We start from the raw sequence: 23,079 nt of genomic DNA, 5'->3' as shown, positions 1-23,079 counted from the left end.
AATTAAAACTGATTTAAGATTTTATCTCACCCTATTCGAAATGGCCACCATCAAGAAAGCAAATGTAAAATGCCAGAGAGAGAGAGAGAGAGAGAGAGAGAGAGAGAGAGAGAGAGAGAGAGAGAGAGAGAGAGAGGAGCCCTTTACATCTCTTATAAAATTGCATGTAAAGTGTTGCAGTCACTCTGGAAGTCGGTCTAAACCACCGAATTGTGCAGCTAAGAACTGCGTGTATAGCCACATACACTCAAACAGAGGCAGTTGGAGTCTGTGCTCATTAAAGCTCTAGTCACAGCAGGGAAGAAACAGAACCAGCACAGTCACCTATCAACAGATGCATGGATAAAGAGATGTGCTACGCGGACACCAAAGGGACTTCACGAAGCCAGTTTTGTTTTGTTTTGTTTTGTTTTGTTTGCCAGCCCCATTTGGTTCTATCCTCATTCTCTGGGCTATCCAGGGGGTGAGCTCCCTCTCTTGACTGGACCAATCACTGGTTGGCCACTCCCACAATTTCTGTGCCACCTTTACCCCAGCATATCTTGTACGCAGGACAAATTGTAGGTTGAAGGTTGTGTGGCCCCTACTGGGTTGCTTCATCCAGCCTTAACACGAAGAGAGGTGCCAAATCCTAGTGCAACTTGATATGCCATGTTTGGTTAATATTCATGGGAGGCCTGCCATTTTCTGAAGAGAAATGGAGGAGGAATGGATGGTGGGGGCAGAGGGGAGGTGCAGGGGGCCGAGGAGCTGGGAGGTGAGGGAGAAGGGGAAAATGAGGTTAAGATGTAAAAAACTATAATAATACTAATATTAATAAAAATATAAATACCTAGGGGTCTTCAGAATTACTCACTGCGAGGGAGTTGGGAGGCAAAGTACAGGCACATAATGATGATGATAACGAGGAAGAGGATAACAGTAGCCAGGACAAATTTCTCTGAGCTGGATCTTTGCTGACCCACCGGCTCCTACCCCATGTTCCTTGGTATTTAGCATGGTAATACACAGATGCAAATGACTACTAATAAAGTACTGAATCTTTGTTGGATCCATCTGTCAAACCTCTTCATTTGCTTCACTAATCAGATCTTCATTTCCTTGGCTCATCTGATCTCTATTTCCTGGAGAGCCAAAACAAAACAAAGCAAGCAACTCAGGGTGCCTTGTCCTCAGAAGATGCAGCAGGAAGGAGGGGGCCAGCGCTTCACCAGGCTCTGGGCTGCTTGCTCTTCCCACATGCATTAGCTTAAAAGCAGCAACTAAGAGTTAAGGCTTATTTCTTCACTACAGTTCAGCTCTGCACAGGGGACTGATTTTAGGACTCCCCAAGGACACGGATGTCCTAGAGTACTGTTATATAAAACTTGGGATACTTTAAAAAGCATATGCATATTCTCTTGCATAGTTAAAATAATTTCTGGATTATAATGAGACAGTGTAGATGACGTGTAAACAGTTATCCTGAATGGTTGAGGGAATATCGACAAAAGAAAATGCCTCTGCATGTGGAATGCAGATAGATCTTTTCCCCTTAAATACTTTCATGTGTGGCTTAAGCCATGAACACAGAACATGAGGACACAAACCAGTTACGTTGAGTTTGATTTTGCCTTACAAAACTCACATGAGGGAATGGGATGAAGGCTCAACTGGTTAAAAAACAAAAGCTTGCCTTGGAAGCACCGACAGGGCTTGAGTTGGATTCTCAGAATGCACTTACAAAGCCATTTGTGGTGGGGTGTGCTTATAAGTCCAGTACTAGGAGACAGAGGCAGGTAGGTGAGCCCTGACTACTTGGTAAGCACTGGGCCAGTGAAAGACTCTGTCTCAAAAACCAAGGTGGATAGTTCCTGAAGAAAACTACCCAAGGTTGTCTTCTGTTTTCCCCAACTCCCATGCATGCATGAACACATGCATACACACACACACAAAAGAACGGTTATGACTAACTCATGTCTTCTATTCCTTTGCAATTGGTACTATGCTAATTCTGTCTCTACTGAATGTGCTGGGGACCCTGCATGGCTTGTTTTCTTGGCCCTAATTCCTTTCCACTGAAAAGGGGTCTATAATGAATGGTGTTCTACACTTCAAAGTCAACGAGTAGTTCTGCCCACCATGACTCCCTTCCCTGAAGAGCCCCTGTAATCCCCAGATTCTATACATTAGATTAGCAGTACTGCTTCATTTTCAATTTGAACATCCCAACCACTTGGAGAGCAGGAGACTATTCATCATAGGCCAGCCTCCATCCCCAGTGTTATACGAATAAAAGAAATCCAACTATTAACACTTGTATGATGGGATAACTGAGTAAGAATATCTGGACCAATTATGTAGACTTGCTAAAGCCAACACTGGAAGGGGGCTTGGTCTTTTCAATTCAGTACCGTGTGGTGCATACAACACAAGGCACGATGGCAAGCATAGGCTAGATCCGTACAGATCCAGCCACGCTGGAAGCCTCGGAGGTTTACCCGTACAGATCCAGCCATGCTGGAAGCCTCGGAGGTTTACCCGTACAGATTTATGGGGGACAGGGAATGTCTTCCTGCTCTTTCTACCTCTGCTGCCTTACCAGGTACTTTTTTGTGTCTCTAATGACCTCAGATTCTTGCTCAGGGCCTCCCTAAAGCAGGACCACCTGCGTGGAATTCTGTCCTTATAGCTGGCAGTGCTGGCTGCTAATGGGCCACTGCTTAAGACGGAAACGGTGAGAAGCTGACAAGGTCTCGCTGACACAGGAAGGGAAGACTACATGTGGGATGTACAAACAAGTAGTTTCCCAATATTCTGGAAGGAAGACTCATGATGGAAGCATTCTCTCCCAGTGGATCTCAACGCGTGTTCACAAGACCAACCCTCTGGACAAGCCTTCTTGAGTCCCTGGAATTTATCACAGGGGTTATGGCCTTAGTATTCCCTGCCCCAGTCAAAGAGCTGTCGCCTATCTTTCTCCCTTTTAAACTAACGAGGCCTCTCCAAACCCCTTGTGCACACAGAGCCTGTAGCAGATCTGGAGAATGAGATGGATTTTTAAGTAACCATGCTTGGCAGAGTGATTTCTCCTCAGTACACATCTGGGTTACATCTGTCAGAATCTGTGTTCCTTCACAGGAGTGCCAGTCTCATCCCTGCTCGTAAATATTAGACCAAATCACCCATCTCTTGGCAAGATGGCTTTTTACAAATTAGCAGCACCAACTTCCAGATTAGCTTCCACGGAGGCGCCTAAGGTATCTTAAGATGTCTCATTATTGCTTTTCCCTCCAGACTCTTGAGAAGTTTTATGAGCTTTCAGGAACAGAAAGTTGTTTTGAGATGTGCATGGATTCTAAACTTTAATTTTGAAGGTACACTGCTACTTTTTGGTGGGATGACTGGTGGCAGTGACTGCCTTTCTGTTTCTTTTTCTTCTTTTAACTTCAAAATACATAGGGCAACAACAGCAACCCTTAAGTGTTTATTTTGGAAAGAGCCCACCCCCACCTTTATTCTTGCTCCCATACTTCCTGGTAGCATATAATCAATACATACTCTGAACTTAGGTTTTAGACAACTCAGCAGACATAAGCATTCCCAGTGTCATCAACAGAAGTATTTTATTGCTCACAGATGTCACCTTGCTATCTTCAGGTTTTTTTTTTCTTTTTCTGCTTGCACCTCGTTTATTTTACTGTGTCACAATGGAATGTCTGCCTGAGACTCTTTCCAGTGTTTCCTGCAATGGAAGGATGCTTTGCCAATAACAGCAAGTTCAGTACAGAAGGGTCAACAAGCCGCACCTGCCTGGAGCTCATGAAGTGTGCAACTGGTGCCCAGCTGTGTGAGGTTCCACGATGCTGAGGAAACATCTTCTGTTAGGGGATGCTTGTGGACCAGACCCCTGTACCCCAGAGGAAGCTGCTGATCTGTCAAATGGAAGCTTGGGCCTTTGAGTATTTCACAGTATAATCAGACTTTCTAAGCCAGCAGAGTAAATGATCAGGCTACCTTTGGCTTTTTTTCAGTGCCCCTTAGAGAAAATATCTCAGTTGTAGGTTAGAGGGCCAGAGCAGCACAGAGCTGATGAGACTCCTGGTGCTTTTGCCTCAGTACTTGACTGGGAGTCCAGCATCAGAGGTAAGTGTGACTTCTATTTGACAGCTGTGGAGTGCAGGATGATTTAGATATAATGTTTCTTTAAGTAGAGGATGCATATTGAGACAGTCAGTGGACTCTGGAACAAGATAAGTATATTCTAAGCATGGGTGTGTAATAACATCTGAGTCTAAGCTGAGTGTGTATATATGGCATAGCAGATCCTAAGCATAGGTATGTGAGCTCAGCAGATCTTAGTATAGGTACTTAGAGGGAAAGTTCCAGTCATATACCTTAGAAAAAGAAACTGCATTTGACTCTAGAGAAGATTTACTGTATACGTTATAGGAGCCATAGGTCACAGGTGCACATGTTCTTAATAATATCTATTCAAGAGAGAAAACTACAAAGAAAAGGTCCTACCATTAAGATCCCATTGTAAGTATCAAAGTCTCAAACTGTATATAACATTTAGAGAGAAACTGGCTCTTAGTATGCAGCCTCGGCTGGCTATGTAACTATGTAACTATGTTCACTATGTAACTCAGGATAGCCTAGAGCTCACTATGTAGCCAAGGCTGGCCTAGAGCTCACTATGCAGCCAAGGCTGGCCTAGAGATCACTATACAGCCAATGCTGGCCTAGAGCTCACTATGCAGCCAAGGCTGGTCTTAGACTGGCTGTTATCTTTCTGCCAGCATGTATTTTCTCTCTTCTATCTTTGGTAGACTTGTAAGACCATGTTATCAACTAGGTTAATGTTCTTAATTTTCGCTGTCGTGAATCCAAAGAAACTGAAAAGTATAGCCTTGTTGCCCTTTTCTTTTAGTAGTTAAGTTGTTAATTTTATTTCTCCAAAGCTCCAATTTTCTTACTAAGAATACCAATTTTTATAAAAAAATATTTTTTAGACTTATTTTATTATTTTAAGTGTTTGGGTGTTTTGCCTGCATGTTATAATATAGCTGTGCCTTGCATGTATGCCTGGTGCCTGAGACCAGAGAGAGCATCAGACCTAATGGGCCTGGAGTTTCAGATGGTTGTAATCATCATGTTGGTGCTGGTACTCAAACCTGGAGCCTCTGCAAGAGCAGCTTGTACTCTAAATCTCTGAGCCATCTCTCCACCCCATTGGGGAGCCAATTTAAAATCTTTCAATCACCCTTTGCTCTGTTGGTTTAACAATTCATCTTAGTATCTAAGGTGTTTAATGGATTTTCTCTGTTCAAAGCACTGCCTTTTTCTAGCATAATTCAAGAATTAGTAATTACACTCCCAAAGCAAGTGGCTGTAACCCATGAGCTGCATGTCAGGCCCATAAGTTCTCCACAGCCGAGGAACAATGATCATAAGAAAAGAATCGATAGCTTCCTACTTCCCAGAGCAATATTGTCTGCCAAAATTAACCTCCATCAGCATCACCCATGAGGGATGACAAGATGGAAAGCTACCTGCATTTCCTACAATTGTTCTTTGGGCATCTGGAGTGTCTGTTTCAAGGATCCAATGAAAAGGTCTAGAAAACAAATATACAAAGTTACACTAATATGTTTCTTTTGTGTGTTCTCAAAGCTGAATCTAAGAGAAATGCAGTGCTCAATGGCTGAAGAGACTGCTCTAGTCTAACGCTTCTTTGTGAAGTTAGCATCAGAGTAGTTATGATAAAGAGGATGTTAGGAGATGTGGGGTAAGAGGTTGTCCTTTGTTCTTTGGCCAGGAATTCTGGGGCAAGTAACATCTGATTCCAATCCCCCACTTTAGAAAAAAACAAACCATCACTTAGAAAGTGCAATGGTTTAGATGTTGTCTCCAAAGGTTCATAGTTTGGTCTCCAGGTTAGTGATTTTGGGGGTTGATTGGAAAACCTTTAAGATGTGTTAGGTCACTTACAGTTGGGTTCTCAGAAGGGGCTATGAAGCCTCACTGTTTTTCTCATCCCTGTAAAAGGTATTTAATCTCAGGCCTACCCTGAGAAAAGAGGGTACATATCCATTTTCCACCATGACAATAAACTGTTTAAAACGGTGGACTGTCTCTTTTCACCAATGTACTCCATGGAGGGCCATGAAGAAGGCCTTTGCCTACAGAGCTACAACCTAATCTCCCAAAGAAGACCCCTCTGCACTCCCAGCCCAACTGCCACCAACCCTGCAAGCTAAGGACAATCATCTCTGCTGGGACAAGCTGGAGTTTCCTTTCCTACCCACCCCTGACCCCAAGCCCCAAGCCAGACACTGTCCCCAGCCCACTGACCCCAGTGGCGCCTAGATGTCCAAGAATCTGAGAACCCCATGGCCCAAGCCTTGTCTCAGGCCCGGGGACCCCCTAACCAGCTTCAGCTTTCCCACATCTCAGACTGTGTTTTCTCACGCCCCAGAGCAGTGTTTCAGTGCTTCCCTACAGCCTAGCACCCACCATGTTGGCAGTGTGCAGTCAAATTCCCTGCATTCCACCTCCCCAAGTGGCTGTGCTCAATGGCAGAGCAGACTGGGGCCCACAACCCTACAGTTAGGGGCATGGACCATTGTGTCTGGTGCACCTGAAGTATATTTCTTCAGGCACAAAATATTGAGCACAGGCCCAGAGATACAGCTCAACAGTAGGATGCTTGCCCAGCATGTGTAAGGCCCTGGGTTCAGACCCCAGGACAAAAAGAGAAGAAGAGCTAAAGATTAAAGAAATATGTAACGTTCTCTGCAATATCCCGAGCATGTGGTATTTACTCAAGACTGTGAATCTCTCTACTTCTCTTTATACAACAAGAACAACAACAAAAAAATGCTTACCATGAACCAAGTGCCCTCCCATATTTTCATGACATGTAGAAAATATACTTATTACTTCCCCTTTTTTCCCCTCAGATAAGCAAAAAGAAAGGATGAGCTGTTTGCTCAAAGTTGTGCAGGCAGTAGGTAGCTGGGCTGGGCCTTGAGTAAGCCTGATGACGAAGAGCTTCTTGGCAGAGGGATACATCAGGGACAGGTGACTTCAGTACATCTCCCTGCTGTCCAGCAAAAGCCACACTGCACTTTCTTAGTGTCCTTCCGATTTCACCCCATTTCCTGAGGCCTGGTCAGATGAAACAGTTCTGTGATGAGGCTTGGTCGATCCCTAAAACTAGAGGCTGCTTTTGCTGTGAGGAAGCATATAGCGAGTCTCTAGGTGGGAGGATGAAACAAGATGATATGCAAATTGGATTTTGGAGTTCTGACTCCGATGAGCTACAATTTCTTTTCCAGAAGTAATCATGAGTTACAACCAGGCATTTCAGTTATCCTTGCTGGGATGTGTCCAATGACAGTGACACCAAGTTTAAGGTCCTGGATAATGTGTGCATGTATGTGGGTAGGAAGGTAGGTTATGTGTAAATCTATATCCATATATTTTTTATGTTGGACTTTTGTCTGTATAAGTACTTCTTTAGGCATATATGTCTATTATGTAATATGCACACACAAACATGTGCATCTATAGATTGTATATATGCATTCATATTTTTGTGCATTGGTATGTGTCCACATACATTTCCATGAATGCATATGTATACGTCTTCTGCCTATTCAACTTACTGTGTCGATTATGTGCCAACTGTATAACAAGGATGATATTTTCTTTAATTCACTTTTTTTGCATTAATTTTGACTTGTCAAATCTAATTTTCTAATTAACTGCTTATTTAAATAACAGCGGCAGTGTTATGGCATTATAGTCCCTAAAAAATACATTCCACTGTTTTCTCTGCACAGCAGGTGCTTGAGAGCACTCTTTTGCGCTGACAGCTCAGGTTGGGGGTATAAATCTTTATTTACAGAACAAATAATGTGTTTATTAATTTTTTTCAATGGGATTTGGGCCTATAAATCTACTAATCGTTCTCCCTGCTGTGCGTGTTAAGTTACCAGGGAGGGCCCGAGCTGCAAGTGTTGTTATAGCCTCTAGGTGCACACGTTGTTTCCCTGCAGACTTCCCCCATTGCTTCATTTAATGAGCTATAGCAGGGAAATTCAACACATGGCCTTCTGCGAGACAACTGTCACTGAGCGTGAAGGTAGTTCTTCTGTCTGACACTGTCCCTAAATCTAGGGTTGCAAATCCACAGGCAACTGCAGAAGACATGGCTCGTCTCATGAGAGCTGCCATGACTGCGGGGATCAGCTGTTGCCAGGAGGAAAGAATGCACATCCAGATTGCCAAGGTCAGAATTCAGGTTCATTTGCAAACCCTGCGGTATTTAAATGTTGGCTCTCATCAGAGCTGCAGTAAGAGAATTTGGATAAGCAAAACCATACATGCACGTGTGTGAGTGTGCATATATGTGGACATTTGGTGTGGTTTGTGTGCACATTTTTTTCTTGTTTTTTTTCCCCTTTTCTTGGATATTTTCTTTATTTACATGTCAAATGTTATCCCCTTTCCAGGTCTCCCCTCTGGAAACCCTCTATCCCATCCTCTTTTCCCCTGCCTCTATGATAGTTCTCCCCCTCCCACCCACCCACTCCTGCCTTCCTGCCCTGGCATTCCCATACTGGGGCATCGCATCCCCTCAGACCCAAGGGTGGCTCCTCCCACTGATGTCCAATAAGGCCACCCTCTGCCACATATGCAGCCGAAATCAAGGGTCCCTCCATGTGTACTCTTTGGTTGGTGGTCCAGTCCCCGGGAGCTCTGGGGGGTCTGACGGGGGTGGGGTAATGGTGGTCTGGCTGGCTGACACTGTTGCTCCCCACATGTAGCTGCAAACCCCTTCAGCTCCTTTAGTCCCTTCTCCAACTACTCCATTTGGGACCAGTCCAATGGTTGGCTGAGAGCATACGCCTCTGTATTTGTCAGGCTCTGGCAGAGCCTCTCAGGAGACAGCCATATCAAGGCTCATGTCAGCATCACTTCCTGGCATCTGAAATAGCTTCCAGGTTTGGCAACTATATATGGTATGGATCTCTAGGTGGGGCCGTCTCTGGATGGCCATTTGTACATGTGTGCATCAGTGTGTGCAAGGGCATATATAGACATAGGGCATTGGGATTGACTTTCACTTTGAATACTGGTGTATACTCTAAGGGAAGCTTTTGGAGTATGGAAGTCTGTCTCTACTCATCCCAACAGTCCCAGACATGGCTAGACTAGAGAGCAGGTATTCCAACTGATGAAATCACACGTGGGCCCTGCATAGATATGGGGAGGAGAGTTTGGTTAAATCATTAGAGCGCGATCTATTTTCTTTTCTCTAGAAGTGTTTCTTGCAATTCTTTCATCCCAAAGGGAGGCATAAATTTTAGTAAGGACCACCAATGAATTAGATATTTTTAGAGGTTGTTTTGTTTCTTCTATGTGTCTGTGTGAACTTGTTTGCTCTAAATTTGGAGATGTATATCAATGGGAGTTTTTAACTTTTTTTTTTTTAATTACAGCAAAGAACAAAACCTGGCAGATTTGAACTGCCTGGTGAATCCATAAATCAGCTGTCCTAGGTTAGTGTGCTCAAATAACCACCTGAGGTTACAGGTTGAACGCCTATCTATTAAATATGTCTGAACATCATTCTGCCCCAAATATGAAATGCAAGACATCTGCATTTTTCTCAGTGCTTGCATAATGCCATAGGTGGAGACTTCCACATCTGACAATCCATAAGCAGGCACACTGAACACATTGGACTAGGCTCTGTGGGAGCACAACATATAAAAACCATGAAGGTATTTCATGGTTAGATATGGGTCCGTTTCCAAAGATACCATTTTATGTATATGCAAACAGTCTTCCAAAATCTGAATTAAAAAAAATGGAAATCCACAACATGTGGCTCCCAAGCCTTTCAGATCTGGGCTACTCAAGTCACGCAGAGAGAGCTCTGCATGGAGCAGGCCTTTGGATAACCTAGGAACTGACTCTAATGGGTTGCTGATTGATTGGTGGGCTGAGCAATGATAACTCTGATGACCTGAGAGGTTTCACTGCAGGTGATGCTACGAGGAAGGCGGTATTTTAAATGACCTCATGCTCTTAAGGACTGTAGTTAATGTCTCCGTAGTTGTTCATGATCAATTAGTGAAAAGATAAGCCACTATAAGCATGCCTGCTGGTCTCTCTAGAGCAAATACAATTCTGAGAAGGACGGGGTGATATCAGTTCTCAATGCTACAAGCAAAAGGTTTAGAATCTAGCTTAACAGCTATTAGGCCTTGGGGAAACATGAATAGTCTATCAAGAAATTTCAGGGATGGGGGAGATGGCTCAGTGAGTGCTTGATATGTAATCATAAGGACCTGACCTTTAACCCCACATAAAAACCTGGGTGTGGCCCTGCTCCTGCCTCTAACCCCAGGTCTTCGAGAGGTGGGGACAGGAGGATGACTGGTGCTTGGTGGCTCCCAGCCTACCTCCAGGCTCAGTGAGAGACCCTTTATCAAGGGAAGAAGTCAAGTCAAAGATTGATAGAGTAGGACATCTGGCATCCTCCATATCCACACACATGTGTGCATGCACCACACACACAAACACATGCATGCACACACATGCACATGGACACACACCCCATGGACACACATGTGCACACACGTGCAAACAACAACAAAAACATCAAAAGATGTGAAGTTAACACAATGGCAAATTTCTCCCTTGGTGGGCCATCTTTACATCCTGTATTAATTTCTGGAGTAATATAAAGCATTAAGAATCACCCTGACAATCCAAAACAAGACCAAAGAGCTTCATGAAGTAGGTGCTGAGCATTTGGTCTCATGACATTTCTAAGGTTCTTGCGGAAATTAATGTGCAGTTAGGAGCCTTTCTCCAGGGCAACTCCCCTGCTGCTGCCTCTGCTCCTTCACCTCTCCCCACCGCTCTTACTCCCATCTCTACTGTGTAGTATGCACCACGTCAATGACTATAAATAATAAATCACCAGTCCATTTTCACAAGGCATTAGTCATCCTCCTCCTTGCTTATGACTTAGGACTAGTTTATCATTGTATACCTCTGTCTCATGAGAAACAGGGTCACAGTGTCATTGCATAGGAATTATAGGGATATGTGCTCCAGCTTGAGTGCCCCTGGAAGATATATTTAATTTTTGACTAGCAGGCAAAATAACATTGTATGTGCCATAATACAATCTCCCTCATTTTCAATTACTACTGTTGGTTACCTTAAATTCACTATATCGAGGTAGTGGTGGCACAAGCCTTTAATTTTAGCAGTTGAGAGCAGAGGCAAGAAGATCTCTATGAGTTCAAGGCCATCCTGGTCTATAGAGCAAGTTGCAGGACAGCCAGGGATACACAAAGAGAAATAATGCCTTAAAAACAAACAAAAAACAACAACAAATCTACTGTATCCATCCATCCATCCACCCACATATCACCCATCCATCAGTCATCTATATCTATCATCCATTCATTATCTACCTATTCTTCCACCCATCCATCTACCCATACATTCAATATGTACTCTTGAGATGGCAAGTGAGGATCAAAGTCCTTCTGAGATGTGGATGCTGCCTATAAACAGAGCTACAGGCCTGCAAATGTTCTCAGGGACCATCTGTTGGTGTAATTGCCCAGGAGAAAAGAGGGTACATGACTTGCCTAAGATCACAGCAATTACCAGAGACCAAACTAGGAATAAGGCTCAATTTCCTGCCTGGGGCTAACAGTCTTCCCTTGGTATCTGTTACCATAAGTAGCTCCTGGAGTGTCGCCATTTGTTGACTTTTCCCTCTGTAATTCTGTGACTTACTGGACCCCCAGCCTCTGAACTGTTAGAGCCGATCCTTACCTGATCGTCACTTCAACCAAAAGCCTCCTCAGCTGACGCTGCCTTTTTCTCACTCTCCAACTGACAGAACTTTGGCATGATTTGACAACTGAAGTGCAAACAGGAATGTGGTGTGTGTGTGTGTGTGTGTGTGTGTGTGTGTGTGTGTGTGTGTGTGTGGTGTGTGTGTGTGCATGCATGCCTGTTATAATGTGTATATCTGGTGCTGTTGGGACACCCAGGAGGCATGGACCTGCCTGTATGTTTTCCAGCCAGCCCCAACAGGGCTGCTGACTTCCTGCTCAGGGTAACAGTTTTGTAAAAGTACAACTCTGCTCCTTGGCCCTGTCCCCAGCTTGCTCTGGTAACAGCTGCTGAACCATGAGGCAGCATCATGAGGAATTAACCAAATTAGAGATGGTACTGTCTGTGAGAAGCTCAGAGCATCTGAGACAAAAGAAAAAAAAATCCCAGCAACAAAAGGGATTAATCTGTCTGTGCAATCTCTCCGGAGGACAGATTTCTTCTAGATGGATCTTGTGTAAGATCTAGGCACAGCACTTCAAGTGGCAATCTGCGGTTGAAATGAATTAATTTTCTCTCGGACTGTTTGTGAATCTGTGGATTGTTAATTTTCCCGGGCAGAGACAGCAGACACACAAGACTGGAAAATCCTGGGAGTCTGGCCCTGAGTAGACTTTCCGAGATTGGCAAGTGTTTTTCATTGAGGAGGAATGTTGTTGTGGAAAGCCCCGTGGATTGAGGACTGGGGGCCTCCATCTGGGTGCACTTGATGATTTAGGCATTTGCTGGCCGCAAGGCTCTCTGCTCTCCACCACAGCTGTGCCTCTGCTGAGACTGCCCCTGAGCTGGAGAGCTGAGGGCTGATGCTGCTCTAGGGACCTGACACATGGACACTTGGAGACTTGTCTGGAGCGGAGTCTCCAGCTGCAGACACTTCACTTTGTATAAAAGTACTCCACTGTGGCTTGCCGGTTTCCTGGAGAGGGGCTGGTCGTGGGGTCCCTCATCTGAGGCGAGCTGATTGATTCTTTTGTGTGCCACAGTGGAACATGCACACAAATTAAAGTGCTCGTCTTGGCCCCAGAAAATGTGTATCTTATGGACACAGAGGGAAATCAAGCCATGGGGTGATTTCTGTAGTGGAGGATAGCTACTCTGACATTTCTGGTTTTAGTGCCAGAGAGAAAGCGGCTAGAGCCACTCACACCGGCAACCCCGTTGTACAAGTGGCTTGCTTAATTTTCCGTGCCTTTACTTCTGAGCACATGAGTATATCTTATACTCACACAGAGCCTGAAAGGCTACTTTTCAAAAGCAGTGAAGTAGAGTTGCCTATCTGAACTATAATGTGATGGATGTTCATACCAGCACTCTCTAAGTGACTAGATGCCCAGAGTTCAAGGTCAGGCTCCCTGGGAAAGTCCGTATTACAACCCCGACTCTTGTGTTTATGTTCAATTGAGGTCAGAGCAGGCCTCGGGCCATTTCCAGTGATGATAATTACAAGTAGTTCATCAAGTGGTCATTAAAAAAAATCATGGGACTTCAAAAACAGAAGTGAATGTCACTAGGAACCAACAACAAAAAACAAAAAAAGACACTTTTCAGTGTGAAGAGTCTCTAGAGAGCTGTCTGTTGAGTTTTTCCCTGGATCAGAGACAGGGAGTCATTTCAGAGAGAAACATTTACTCCGAAAAAAGTCTGTGGAAGTTTTCTCTATAATTAGTTTGAGGCATGTGTCTCTGGAGGATCCAGGCTGGTCCCTGTGACAATAGCTAGAGCTCATGTGTTACAGCCACTTTAAATACTGCAGTTCCTATGGTCAGCAATAATTTCCCTCTTGTGAACGCAGTTTGGAAAGTATGAATGGCACACACGTGCTTGTGCACATAATACACATGGGGGGGCAGGCATGTGTGTAAGTCTATTCTCCATCTAATGACTGACTTTTTAAATGAGGAGACATCGGTTAAATATGCAGCCCACAGAGAGTATTAACACACCCAGGCATTTCTTTTGTGAGACTATTCCTGTCTTAGTTTCTCCCAAAAAGATGTTGGTAGCAAGGAAGCAGGAGAAAAGGGCTGGGGAGATACTTCAGTGGGTCAAACACTTGCTGTGTACAGTGAGGACCTGAGGTTGAGCCCATGTAAAAAGCTGGACTTGGTAGCTCACCTTTTTAATCCTGATGCTCCTACAGAAAGCTGGAGTTGGAGACATAGAACTCCTGAAGCTCACAGGACAGCTAGCCTGTCACACAAAGCAGCAGCTCACTGTGAGACCTGCCTCAAGGAATGTAAAGGGAGCCCACACACATCTGATGTCCGCACACTGTGGCATGTGTGCACCTGCATTGATACTCTGTCTCAGAGGAACTCCTGAAAGGACGAGAGGCCGCAAGAAACACTGGTTACCAACTGACTCTGGTGTGCACAGGATTCAGAGACCAACGCTAGAGAGCAATCAACACAGATTGATTGTGGGGTACAGGAGTTGGAATGGAAAGGGCACAGAAGGAAACAAAGTTTTTCTTTTAATTTGGCTTTGAGTCTCTTAATTGTCAAGTTAGGAAATAGTCCATGTTTGGGTCTGCTGGAATACTCACCCAGGGGCAGTGGTGGACTGGGGTGGTCTACTCAAGCCATACATTTTACTGGTCAGTAAAACAGAAATAAAAATACATCCTGAAGTTGTCACAGGTCCTGTGTGGACCAAGGTTGAAGGGAAGTTAGCAAAGGAAACCCATTTCACCTTATACTTTAGTTGGCTAAGTTCTGTTAGTCTCCGCACCCACTCACACATATTGCTTCTCCAAGGCCTGAAAGGCATCACTTCTGGTCAGGCCAAGTGCTTTTCAGACTGTGCTGGGCATCTGAGATCGCACACTTCTGCCTGTCTCTGTCCTTCTCCCCCTGGACTGGCTGAGGCGGGCTGCAGCAGGCTGGCAAGTGGATCACAGTCCTTAGGCAGCCTTCTGAAGCTCAGCATTATCACAGGCCTTTGGAGTGCTTCAAAGGGGAAGGAAGGAAGGAAGCAGACTGTGGAGTCAACAACCCTTTGAAAATTAAAGGGAAGGTTTCAGAATTTCCTGGGGCGATGCCAACCGGAGCGCGAGGGATTTGGGAAGGTACAGTCGTCTCCCTCAGCGCCATTCTCTAGCTCCTCTCCGGAGTCCCCAAACACATGGGGATGACTGTTTAGCTGTGTTTCCCTTTGTTCCTAGGACACCTTTTCCCTCAGTGAAAGCAAACCCAACATCGGCAACCAGCGCTTGGGAGCAAGAGGCAAAGGTTTTGGCACGATCAGGCCTGCAGGTAGAGTGTAGCAAGGGACATCTGAACTCCCACCCACAGGACTTAAAAATGAGGTCAAAGGAGAAAGAACGTGGTGTGGACTGCTGTGGCAAGATGACAACAACTAGGCCATCAGGAGCACTGAGAACAGATAACGGAGACTCCCCTTCCCCAGTTGCAAGCCAGGCACTTCATGACTTTGTAAATGCTTTGTTTACTTTCTCCCCCTTTTCTGGGAGCTGAAGATGATCCTTTGATGACATCTTTGGTGGCAATCTGCGTACATTTTCCCGCTAGGTCCTGGCGGGACCTAGCACAGCCATCAGCTCTGTTTGCCTAGGGGAAGGGAGGTAGGAATGACAGTGCCGATGCAGCTGAGCGAAGTGTGGAACTTCTAGGATGCTTGAAGAGGCAAGAGGTGAATAACTATACTACATGGGAAGTGAGCCAGCCAGGGTGCATTCCCTGACTCCACCCTATATATCATCTGACTGTATGTAAGGAGCCAGTGGCTTGTTTTGAATTCCAGATACACCTGTCACTAGAGTATGAACACTGGTCAATTCCATCCATCTCTCAGGATCTCTACATTTGAATCAATGAAAGAAAGATAATATTTACCTCACAAGACTGCTGGGAACAACTGTATGAAATAGGCTTCAAAGAGTGCTGGCTGGGGCCTGTTGCTATGGATTTGTTAGCTGCTACTAGCTCTTTATTTTCTGCAATTCTCTGGCTTGTGCAGATGTAAGGACAGAGAGTTTAGTTTGATACCAAGGTCTCCATTTGACTGTTTGTTTGAGCCTTACAGCAGTATCGTCCCATCTGCTTGCTTTTGCTTGTTGTTCCAGGGATTGAACTTGGAGCCACACCCATGGCCCTCTACACTGAACCCCAAGCATGAAGCACTGAGTCCAAAGTGTCAGACAGCATCACGGAGCTGGTGAAAACAGCAATCAGCATGCGTTCAGCAGCGGGGTTATGGTTGCTCACTTACTGATTTATTTGAAGAGGGCGCTAGAAAACTAGAAAATCTGTACAGAGAATTTTCCCCCTAAGGCAGCTATAGTGTCATTTTGTTTTCCCATTTCTGTTAAATCCAAATAAATAAAACCAATCTGAAGGAGATGGCCTAGGAGAAGGTTTTTCAGGCACCATTCAATTTCTCTGCTGAGATATGAATGCCTCCCGGCACATTCACATTGCCTGTCAATCTTCTGGCACAGGCATGATCCTTTGACCCCACCTGCCCTTTACCGAAGCTTGCTTCTGAAACAAGGCATTTTCCCCCTCTCATTGTGAACAGAAGGTCCCTGCTGCAAGCCTACATTAAACACCTTTGTTGCACAGCCTTCGATAGACATCTAACAATGGCCTGCTTTGACCTGCCCACTCCGATTCTATTTCACTCAAGAAGCTTGAGGGTCATGGACCACATGGCTACAGACTATAATTTTCCATTTTGTTTTGGATGGATTTTTATCCCACAGTGTATTTAGATCTATTTCATTTTGAGTGGTATTTAACCACATTGAATATAAATGCTTTTTCATTTGTTGCCTGGCCTTAATTGAGGTCTGTGACAAGAATGCAACACATTTTCAAATTAAAGAGTCCAATAGTTGATATGTTGTCTTTGGTGAATCAAACTATTGTTCTACTGCAAGGAGAATGACCCGCTTTTTATTTCTGTTCTTCTTGCAGACTTTAAAAATCTGCCCACGGCTTCCATGTTTTTGGACTGCTGGCGATGTTCTACCTTTCTATGCTTTCTGCAAGCCTGTTACTGCCCAGATGTCTGATAGTAACAGCAAGTGCCCAATGATAGAAAAAACCACGAGACCCTGCTTGCATACTGCAGAGAAAACTTACTGCAGCCTGGGTCAGATGTTCACTCCCATGGCCTGCAGTTTTCTTATAGCAAAAACTAGAAGCTTACTGTGAATAAAAACAAAAACAACACCTGGTAGTGGTGACTCATGCCTTTAATCCCATCACTTTGGAGTCAAAGGTAGGGAGATCTCTGAGTTCAAGGCCAGCTTGGTCTACAGAGCAGAGTTCCATGACAGCCAGGACTACACAGAGAAATCCTGTCAACCAATCAAACCAACAACCCCACACAACAAACAAATAAACACAAACAACAACAACTAACCTACAAGGTTCTTCTTGCACATCACTGGGAGTTTTTGTCTACATGCTATAGTATGCTAAGTCCTTCCTCACACAGGACTACTGAGCACTTCTAATGTGACTGACATAATCCAAACACACAGGATGCGTGGACTACACCCCACATTCTGAAGATTGATTATAATAAAAAATAAAGTATTTTTGGATGTATTTGGTTAAATAATGTGCATTATTCAAGTGAGCATTACCCATTGACATTTTTGTACTATGGTACTAGACAAGTCACATCACATGCATGGCTGCCATGACATCAGTTTGTGACAGTACTATGAAAATAGAGGGATCAGATGAGCCTTTAAGGAATCTCAAGTGTCTACTACTCAATGTTTCAATCTGAGATCCTTACACCCAGGAAAATCAAGTTTTCAAAATTATAACTCTTCTTTGTATAAAAAAAAAATCAATGCTGCCGGCATGATGCATACCACATTCCCCTGATGTGACTTCTGTGGAAGTCCTGTGAGCACTATGAGTTGGTGACAAGGATTACATGGCAGAGTGCTTGCTTCCATGCCTGACAATCTGCATTTGATCCCCAGAACCCACATGGAACAGGAAAGAGTTAATTCTGGCCCAGTCCCCTGTGACCTCCACATGTGCACTGTGATACAGGATCACACTCCACCACAAAAAACAGTAAAGGTAAATAAAAAGAAATAGGAAATAGAACATATTAATAAAAGTGACCATTTTGGGATTGTGGTACCCCACCTGAGGTCTCTTTGAAAAATTCCTTCATCTTTCAATCTTCCAATAGTTTAGATTATGTAGTTAATATCTTAGTATGAGAATTACAAATCTGTTTAAAGGAGCTTGACTTCAATGGAAAAAAGCCCAAGAGGATTCAATTTGCTTTTCTACCTTTCCAAAGTGAACATGTTGCTTCTATCAAGAGAAAGAAATACACTTTATTTAAAACTACATTATCCACCCACTCTTCTCACTTGAAACCTAAGTCAGTTAATTTGTATGCTGATTTTCTTAGAACTCCCAAGGCTTTTATTTCTTACTATATTTGACTAAATAGTAGGTACTTTAGATTTTAGCTTCAAACCCAGTGCTCATACAGATATTTAAATATTTCTATGACATCCACCAGCAAACAGCACGGAACTTAGTAACCATGTATGTAGGAGAAGGGGAGTGGAATAGCCAGGAAGCTTCTAGAAATGTCCATCTAAAGGGAGGTTCGAAACATTAGCACGCACTTGCAGTCTGAGCTACCCTGGAGATTGATGGATTGATATTTGAGATCTCAGATATTTGAGGCTAGCATAGGCAACATAATGGGATCCTGTCTCTTAATAAAATAAAGTAAAATTACTAGAATAAAGATGTGCCATGCACACGTGAGTCCCCCAGCAATGGAAACCTGCACCCAGATCAGACTGGCTTCTGTTGACACAGCCATACTCAAAAAGCTCTAGGACCCTTTCATGATCAATGTGGTTGGAGGCCATATTTCAGCCAGATACTTGTTTCTCTGCCCTGCCCTCTGCTGTCAGAAGGCTGGCTGCCCTTCTCCTGCCTCAGGGATGGTGCGGTGGCAGAAAGTTTAGGCAGTTGTTCACATTGCATCCACAGCCAGGAAGCAGAGAGCAGTGAATGCTAATGTTCAGCTCTCTGCTTCCTTTTTATTTAGGCTAAGACCCAAGCCTAGACAGCGTTTAACAGGTATGCCCAGAGACTAACCTAATCTAGATAGTCCTTTACTGGCTTGCCTACAGTCATGTCTCTTAGGTAACTGCAAATTCTGTCAAGTTGACAACATCACCCATCACACAATCATATTCTTTATTTGTTCTCCAATCCCTGTGTGGCAGTAACTTTGTTGGCGATGGTATCTTGAACCACAGTACTTACTGTTAGTTGTAAAGATGGCTTCTCCCTCCTGAGGAGCAGGGTCTGGGTCCTGGACCACCTGCAGGGCTCCCACTGTCCGCACAGCAGGGTCCAGAGTGACAGAGCTCTCATTGACAGTTGTGTCGCTGGCTCCTGTGATTTGATTGGTTGGTGGGCCTCCTAGAGAGCCCTCAAAATCAATGGGCAAGTCATCCATGCAGTCAGCATTGGGCTGAGGGGAACAGAGAAGAATCTATCTTAGAACACATCCTCATTTTAGAGATGCAATGCCTACATCCTAAGTACTTTGTCTAAATTTAAAATTAAGCTCATTGTTTTATTGTGTTGTTTTTCAGCCACTGTATTTAAAAACTGTTTATATGTAGTTTCATTGTCATGAAATGATCTCAAATTTCCTTTCCAAGGGTTCTTTTCAGATATAAGAATAAGGATTTAAATTCCAGTGTTTTGAAATCTCTATATTTAAACTAGTTAGGAGGAATACATGATCTTTGTTTGTAATGATAAAACTAGGACTTCCTCTTATATAGAGTTTACTCTTCCACACAGGGTGGATCTGGCAGCCTGCTAATTATCGTCAGTCTCAAACATTGTTTACAAACATGAAAGAAAGTAGGCTGGAGAAGAATCGTACTCACTGGGAATTATACAGGAATCACACACACACACACACACACACACACACACACACACACACACACACACACACACACAGAGTGAGGCTGTGTTTAAAAAAATGTAAGCCAAAACCAACCATAGAAACTATTTCTGAGCATTTAACTAATGGTACTAATCCCACTTGGACCCGTCCTTTACCCCCTTCTCCTCCAGCGCTGTCTGTCTTTTTCTTGTTAGAAGCCCCTGCCTTCAACATGTAGCCTTGACTGCCTGTAACTTGCTGTGTAGTTTTTGCTGTCTGTCAGTTTGTTTGTTTTGAATGCTGACTTCTTTGTCACGAAGGATAATAATTCCATGATGTCTTGCCTCAGAGTCTGCAGAGGATGACATCCACGTCCAAGTGATGAGCACTCTAAGTTTGCACTGAATGAACACCACAGTGATAGTGCTACATTCACAGGTTATTAAAAGCGGAGCCTTGTAAGTCATGGGCATGTGGGAAACACAGAGGAGATCTGCAGTGCTGTGTGTGAGCTGTCTCTTGTGGATCACACTTTTGCTTGCAACTGTTATTTGGGAGCTGCAACCATCCCACAGTTTCTCAAAGCCAGCTTATGTCTTTTCTCTGTTTTCTTGTCCCTTGGCTTTTGGTATCTCTGTCAAACACTTAGCTCGTCAGAAGGCAGCTTGCAGAATGATCAAGTCACTGTTCACCAAATGTGTTGATTTTGATTTTGAATGGGCAACAGTCATTCTTATCAACATTTCTCTCCACTCAGCCTCTCTATCTCCAGGTAGTTTCTTTTCTCCTATATGCTCGCTCACCCGAGGCTCCAGTGTAAAAACACCAATGATCACAATACCTACAACAACAACATCATCAATCACAGCTTCAGCAACCACAACATCTACAGCAAGAACCATGTCATCCGTCAACAACCTCAACACCTACAGCTACATCCACAATAGCATCAATAGCCACAACATCAGCCACCACGACAAGAATATCAACAACAACATCTATAGCAACCACACCATCAACAGCCACCTCTACCATCACCATAGCCACAGAAAAAGACCATAAGAGAGGCAAGAGTCTTCTCTCTGTGCCGAGAACAGGGTATACGAATCAGCATGACAAAACATACCATACAGCCCAGCCTAGCGTCTTACTCTGGCCTCACCATCAACCTTTGGAAAGAAAGCACACACATGTCCCCTTCACTCAATGTTCATCTTATACTGTTCCTTTGCCCAGATGACATTTGCCTATCATCTTCCTGTTTCCATCCTAAGGTTTCAAACTGACTCCTGGTGATGGTTAATCTCCTTTAATTCCCCAGTGTCACCATTTCTAAGGAGGGCTTCCTCCCAGGTAGAGGTCTTTGATCCTGTGGTGTCCCCTGGGGTTTTGGGGGTCATTTGTCAACATGCTGCTCTCAAGCACAGTTCATAAACATACCGATGAGCAGCATCCACATTGCCTTGGTTTTGCCTCCTAGGCTTCCACACCAGGCCACAATGATTAGATGCTGAGTAAATATCGATTTGAGTGTTTTGTGTGCTTCTCAGATTTCTGTTCTCAAAACTTAGGCATATTAAAGTCTTGCCAGCATCAGTGACAGAAGGGTTTGAGAAAATACTTTAAGAACTATAAAGTTCTGTGCAAAACTGAGATATGCTATGTAAAGGTTGTTATTAAACAAAACACTTAAGCATTGGGTGGAAGAGATTTCACTAGGGGCAGGCAGTGCTAACCATTTTCACAAACACAAAGAGTCCAATGCATGGGTATGCAACAACAACTTGTGCAAACTTTGAAATTGTCACCCTGTTTGTTGACATTGGTGGTTCTTTTTTTTTTTCCATGCCCCAGCTTTGGTACAGCATATTTCTTAACAAAGTTCTTACTATGGGGGTTTGGAGAAACTCTGCTCTTTTCTTCAGAGAAAGGGGAGCAGAGATACTTAGTGGACTGATCAATGGTAGCAGGTCTTACTGCCTTGGAAGTAACAGGTAACAAATTAACCTTCTAAAACCAAAACCTTCTAGAACCTCCCAAGTTATATTCAATCTGAATAGATAGCCAGAAAATTTTCTACCTCTTGAAAAAAAACAGTAATCAAACTGTCTAGTTACTGAAATTTAAGGAAGCATGGGAAAAACACTCAGATAAATCAGTGGCCAATAATTAGAAGCTTGCTACTGCACTAGCTCTACAGGGCTTTCTGTTCAATGGTGCTTAGAGTCCTATTCACATCTGGAGAACAATGATGTAGGAGGTGTTTCCTGACCTCTGAAACCTGGATCCTTTGACAGATGGGTGGAGGAATCAGGAAAACTACTCTTCTGTAAGGGAGACTATTCTGTAGATAAAGCACTACCATGTAGGCCAAGGGGAGAAAACTTCGGAAATAAGGAACTCCTCCCTTGTAATTCATTGTAAAATTGAATGAATTTCTTAGAAATGAAATAAAAACAAACTCTTCCTCCTCCCTACTATATTTTTGACAAAATGTTATTGAAAAATATGCATTGCTATGAGGATTTCATCTGTCATGAGATGTGGTCTCATTGTTTAGCCCATTGTGGGGAAAGTACAATGTACAATGTTGTCTCCAGCTCGGGTTTTGACTCAAGTGCTGTGTATTTGTATATTTAGGTACATATGGACTGAGCTAAAAATAACACAAATACAAAGAAATATAGTACACCCAAAACACCTGGATTTGAACAGTCAAATGAGTCGAAATCACAACTACATCATCCACGAGTTGATATTCTTCCAAGGAGAGCTGGGGTGTAATCCATAAGTGTGATTTTGTGACTGATAGCATTCAAGACTCTCAAGGGCTCCAGTTCCTCAAAAGCTCTCTGCACAGCCAGGGATACAGAGGTGAAGGACTGACAGGCATCACTGTGCAGAGGTGGGCTCTTCCCAATGGTCCTTAAATAAGAAATCCCCAGTGCAGTATGGTGGTGCATAACTGTAATCCCAGGGATCCTTGGAAGTCTGAGGCAGGAGGATCACAACTTTAAGATCAGTCTGAGTTACCTAGGGAGAATCTGTCTGAAGAAGACAAGACAAGACTAGACTAAGCTAAAATAAACTAATTTAGAATATGGGAAGAAATTAAGACCATTTCCTTAAACTGCCTTAAAGAAGTGATGGTGTAAGTAATGTCTCCTAATTCACACAGCTCTGTGCTAGTTTAGTCATGTGTAACATTTAAGAATGAAATAAGGGATCATG

The 23,079-nt window shown here is 43.7% G+C and overlaps 1 protein-coding gene across 4 annotated transcripts in view; it reads right to left on the bottom strand.

Annotated features, from left to right (window-relative positions):
• Window positions 1–23,079, bottom strand: part of Rnf150 (ring finger protein 150) — a 228,006-nt gene that overhangs the window by 29,281 nt on the left and 175,646 nt on the right. For all 4 annotated transcript variants that reach the window (XM_017312865.2, XM_017312866.2, XM_030243623.1 and 1 more), the window contains one exon: window positions 19,209–19,419. In XM_017312865.2, the coding sequence (XP_017168354.1) occupies window positions 19,209–19,419 (211 nt within the window). The remainder of the gene's footprint in view (window positions 1–19,208; window positions 19,420–23,079) is intronic.

The sequence above is a fragment of the Mus musculus genome, chromosome 8 (genome assembly GCF_000001635.26).
Source record: "Mus musculus strain C57BL/6J chromosome 8, GRCm38.p6 C57BL/6J".
Classification (NCBI taxonomy): Eukaryota; Metazoa; Chordata; class Mammalia; order Rodentia; family Muridae; genus Mus; species Mus musculus.
This window is presented reverse-complemented; position numbering and strand designations above follow the sequence as displayed.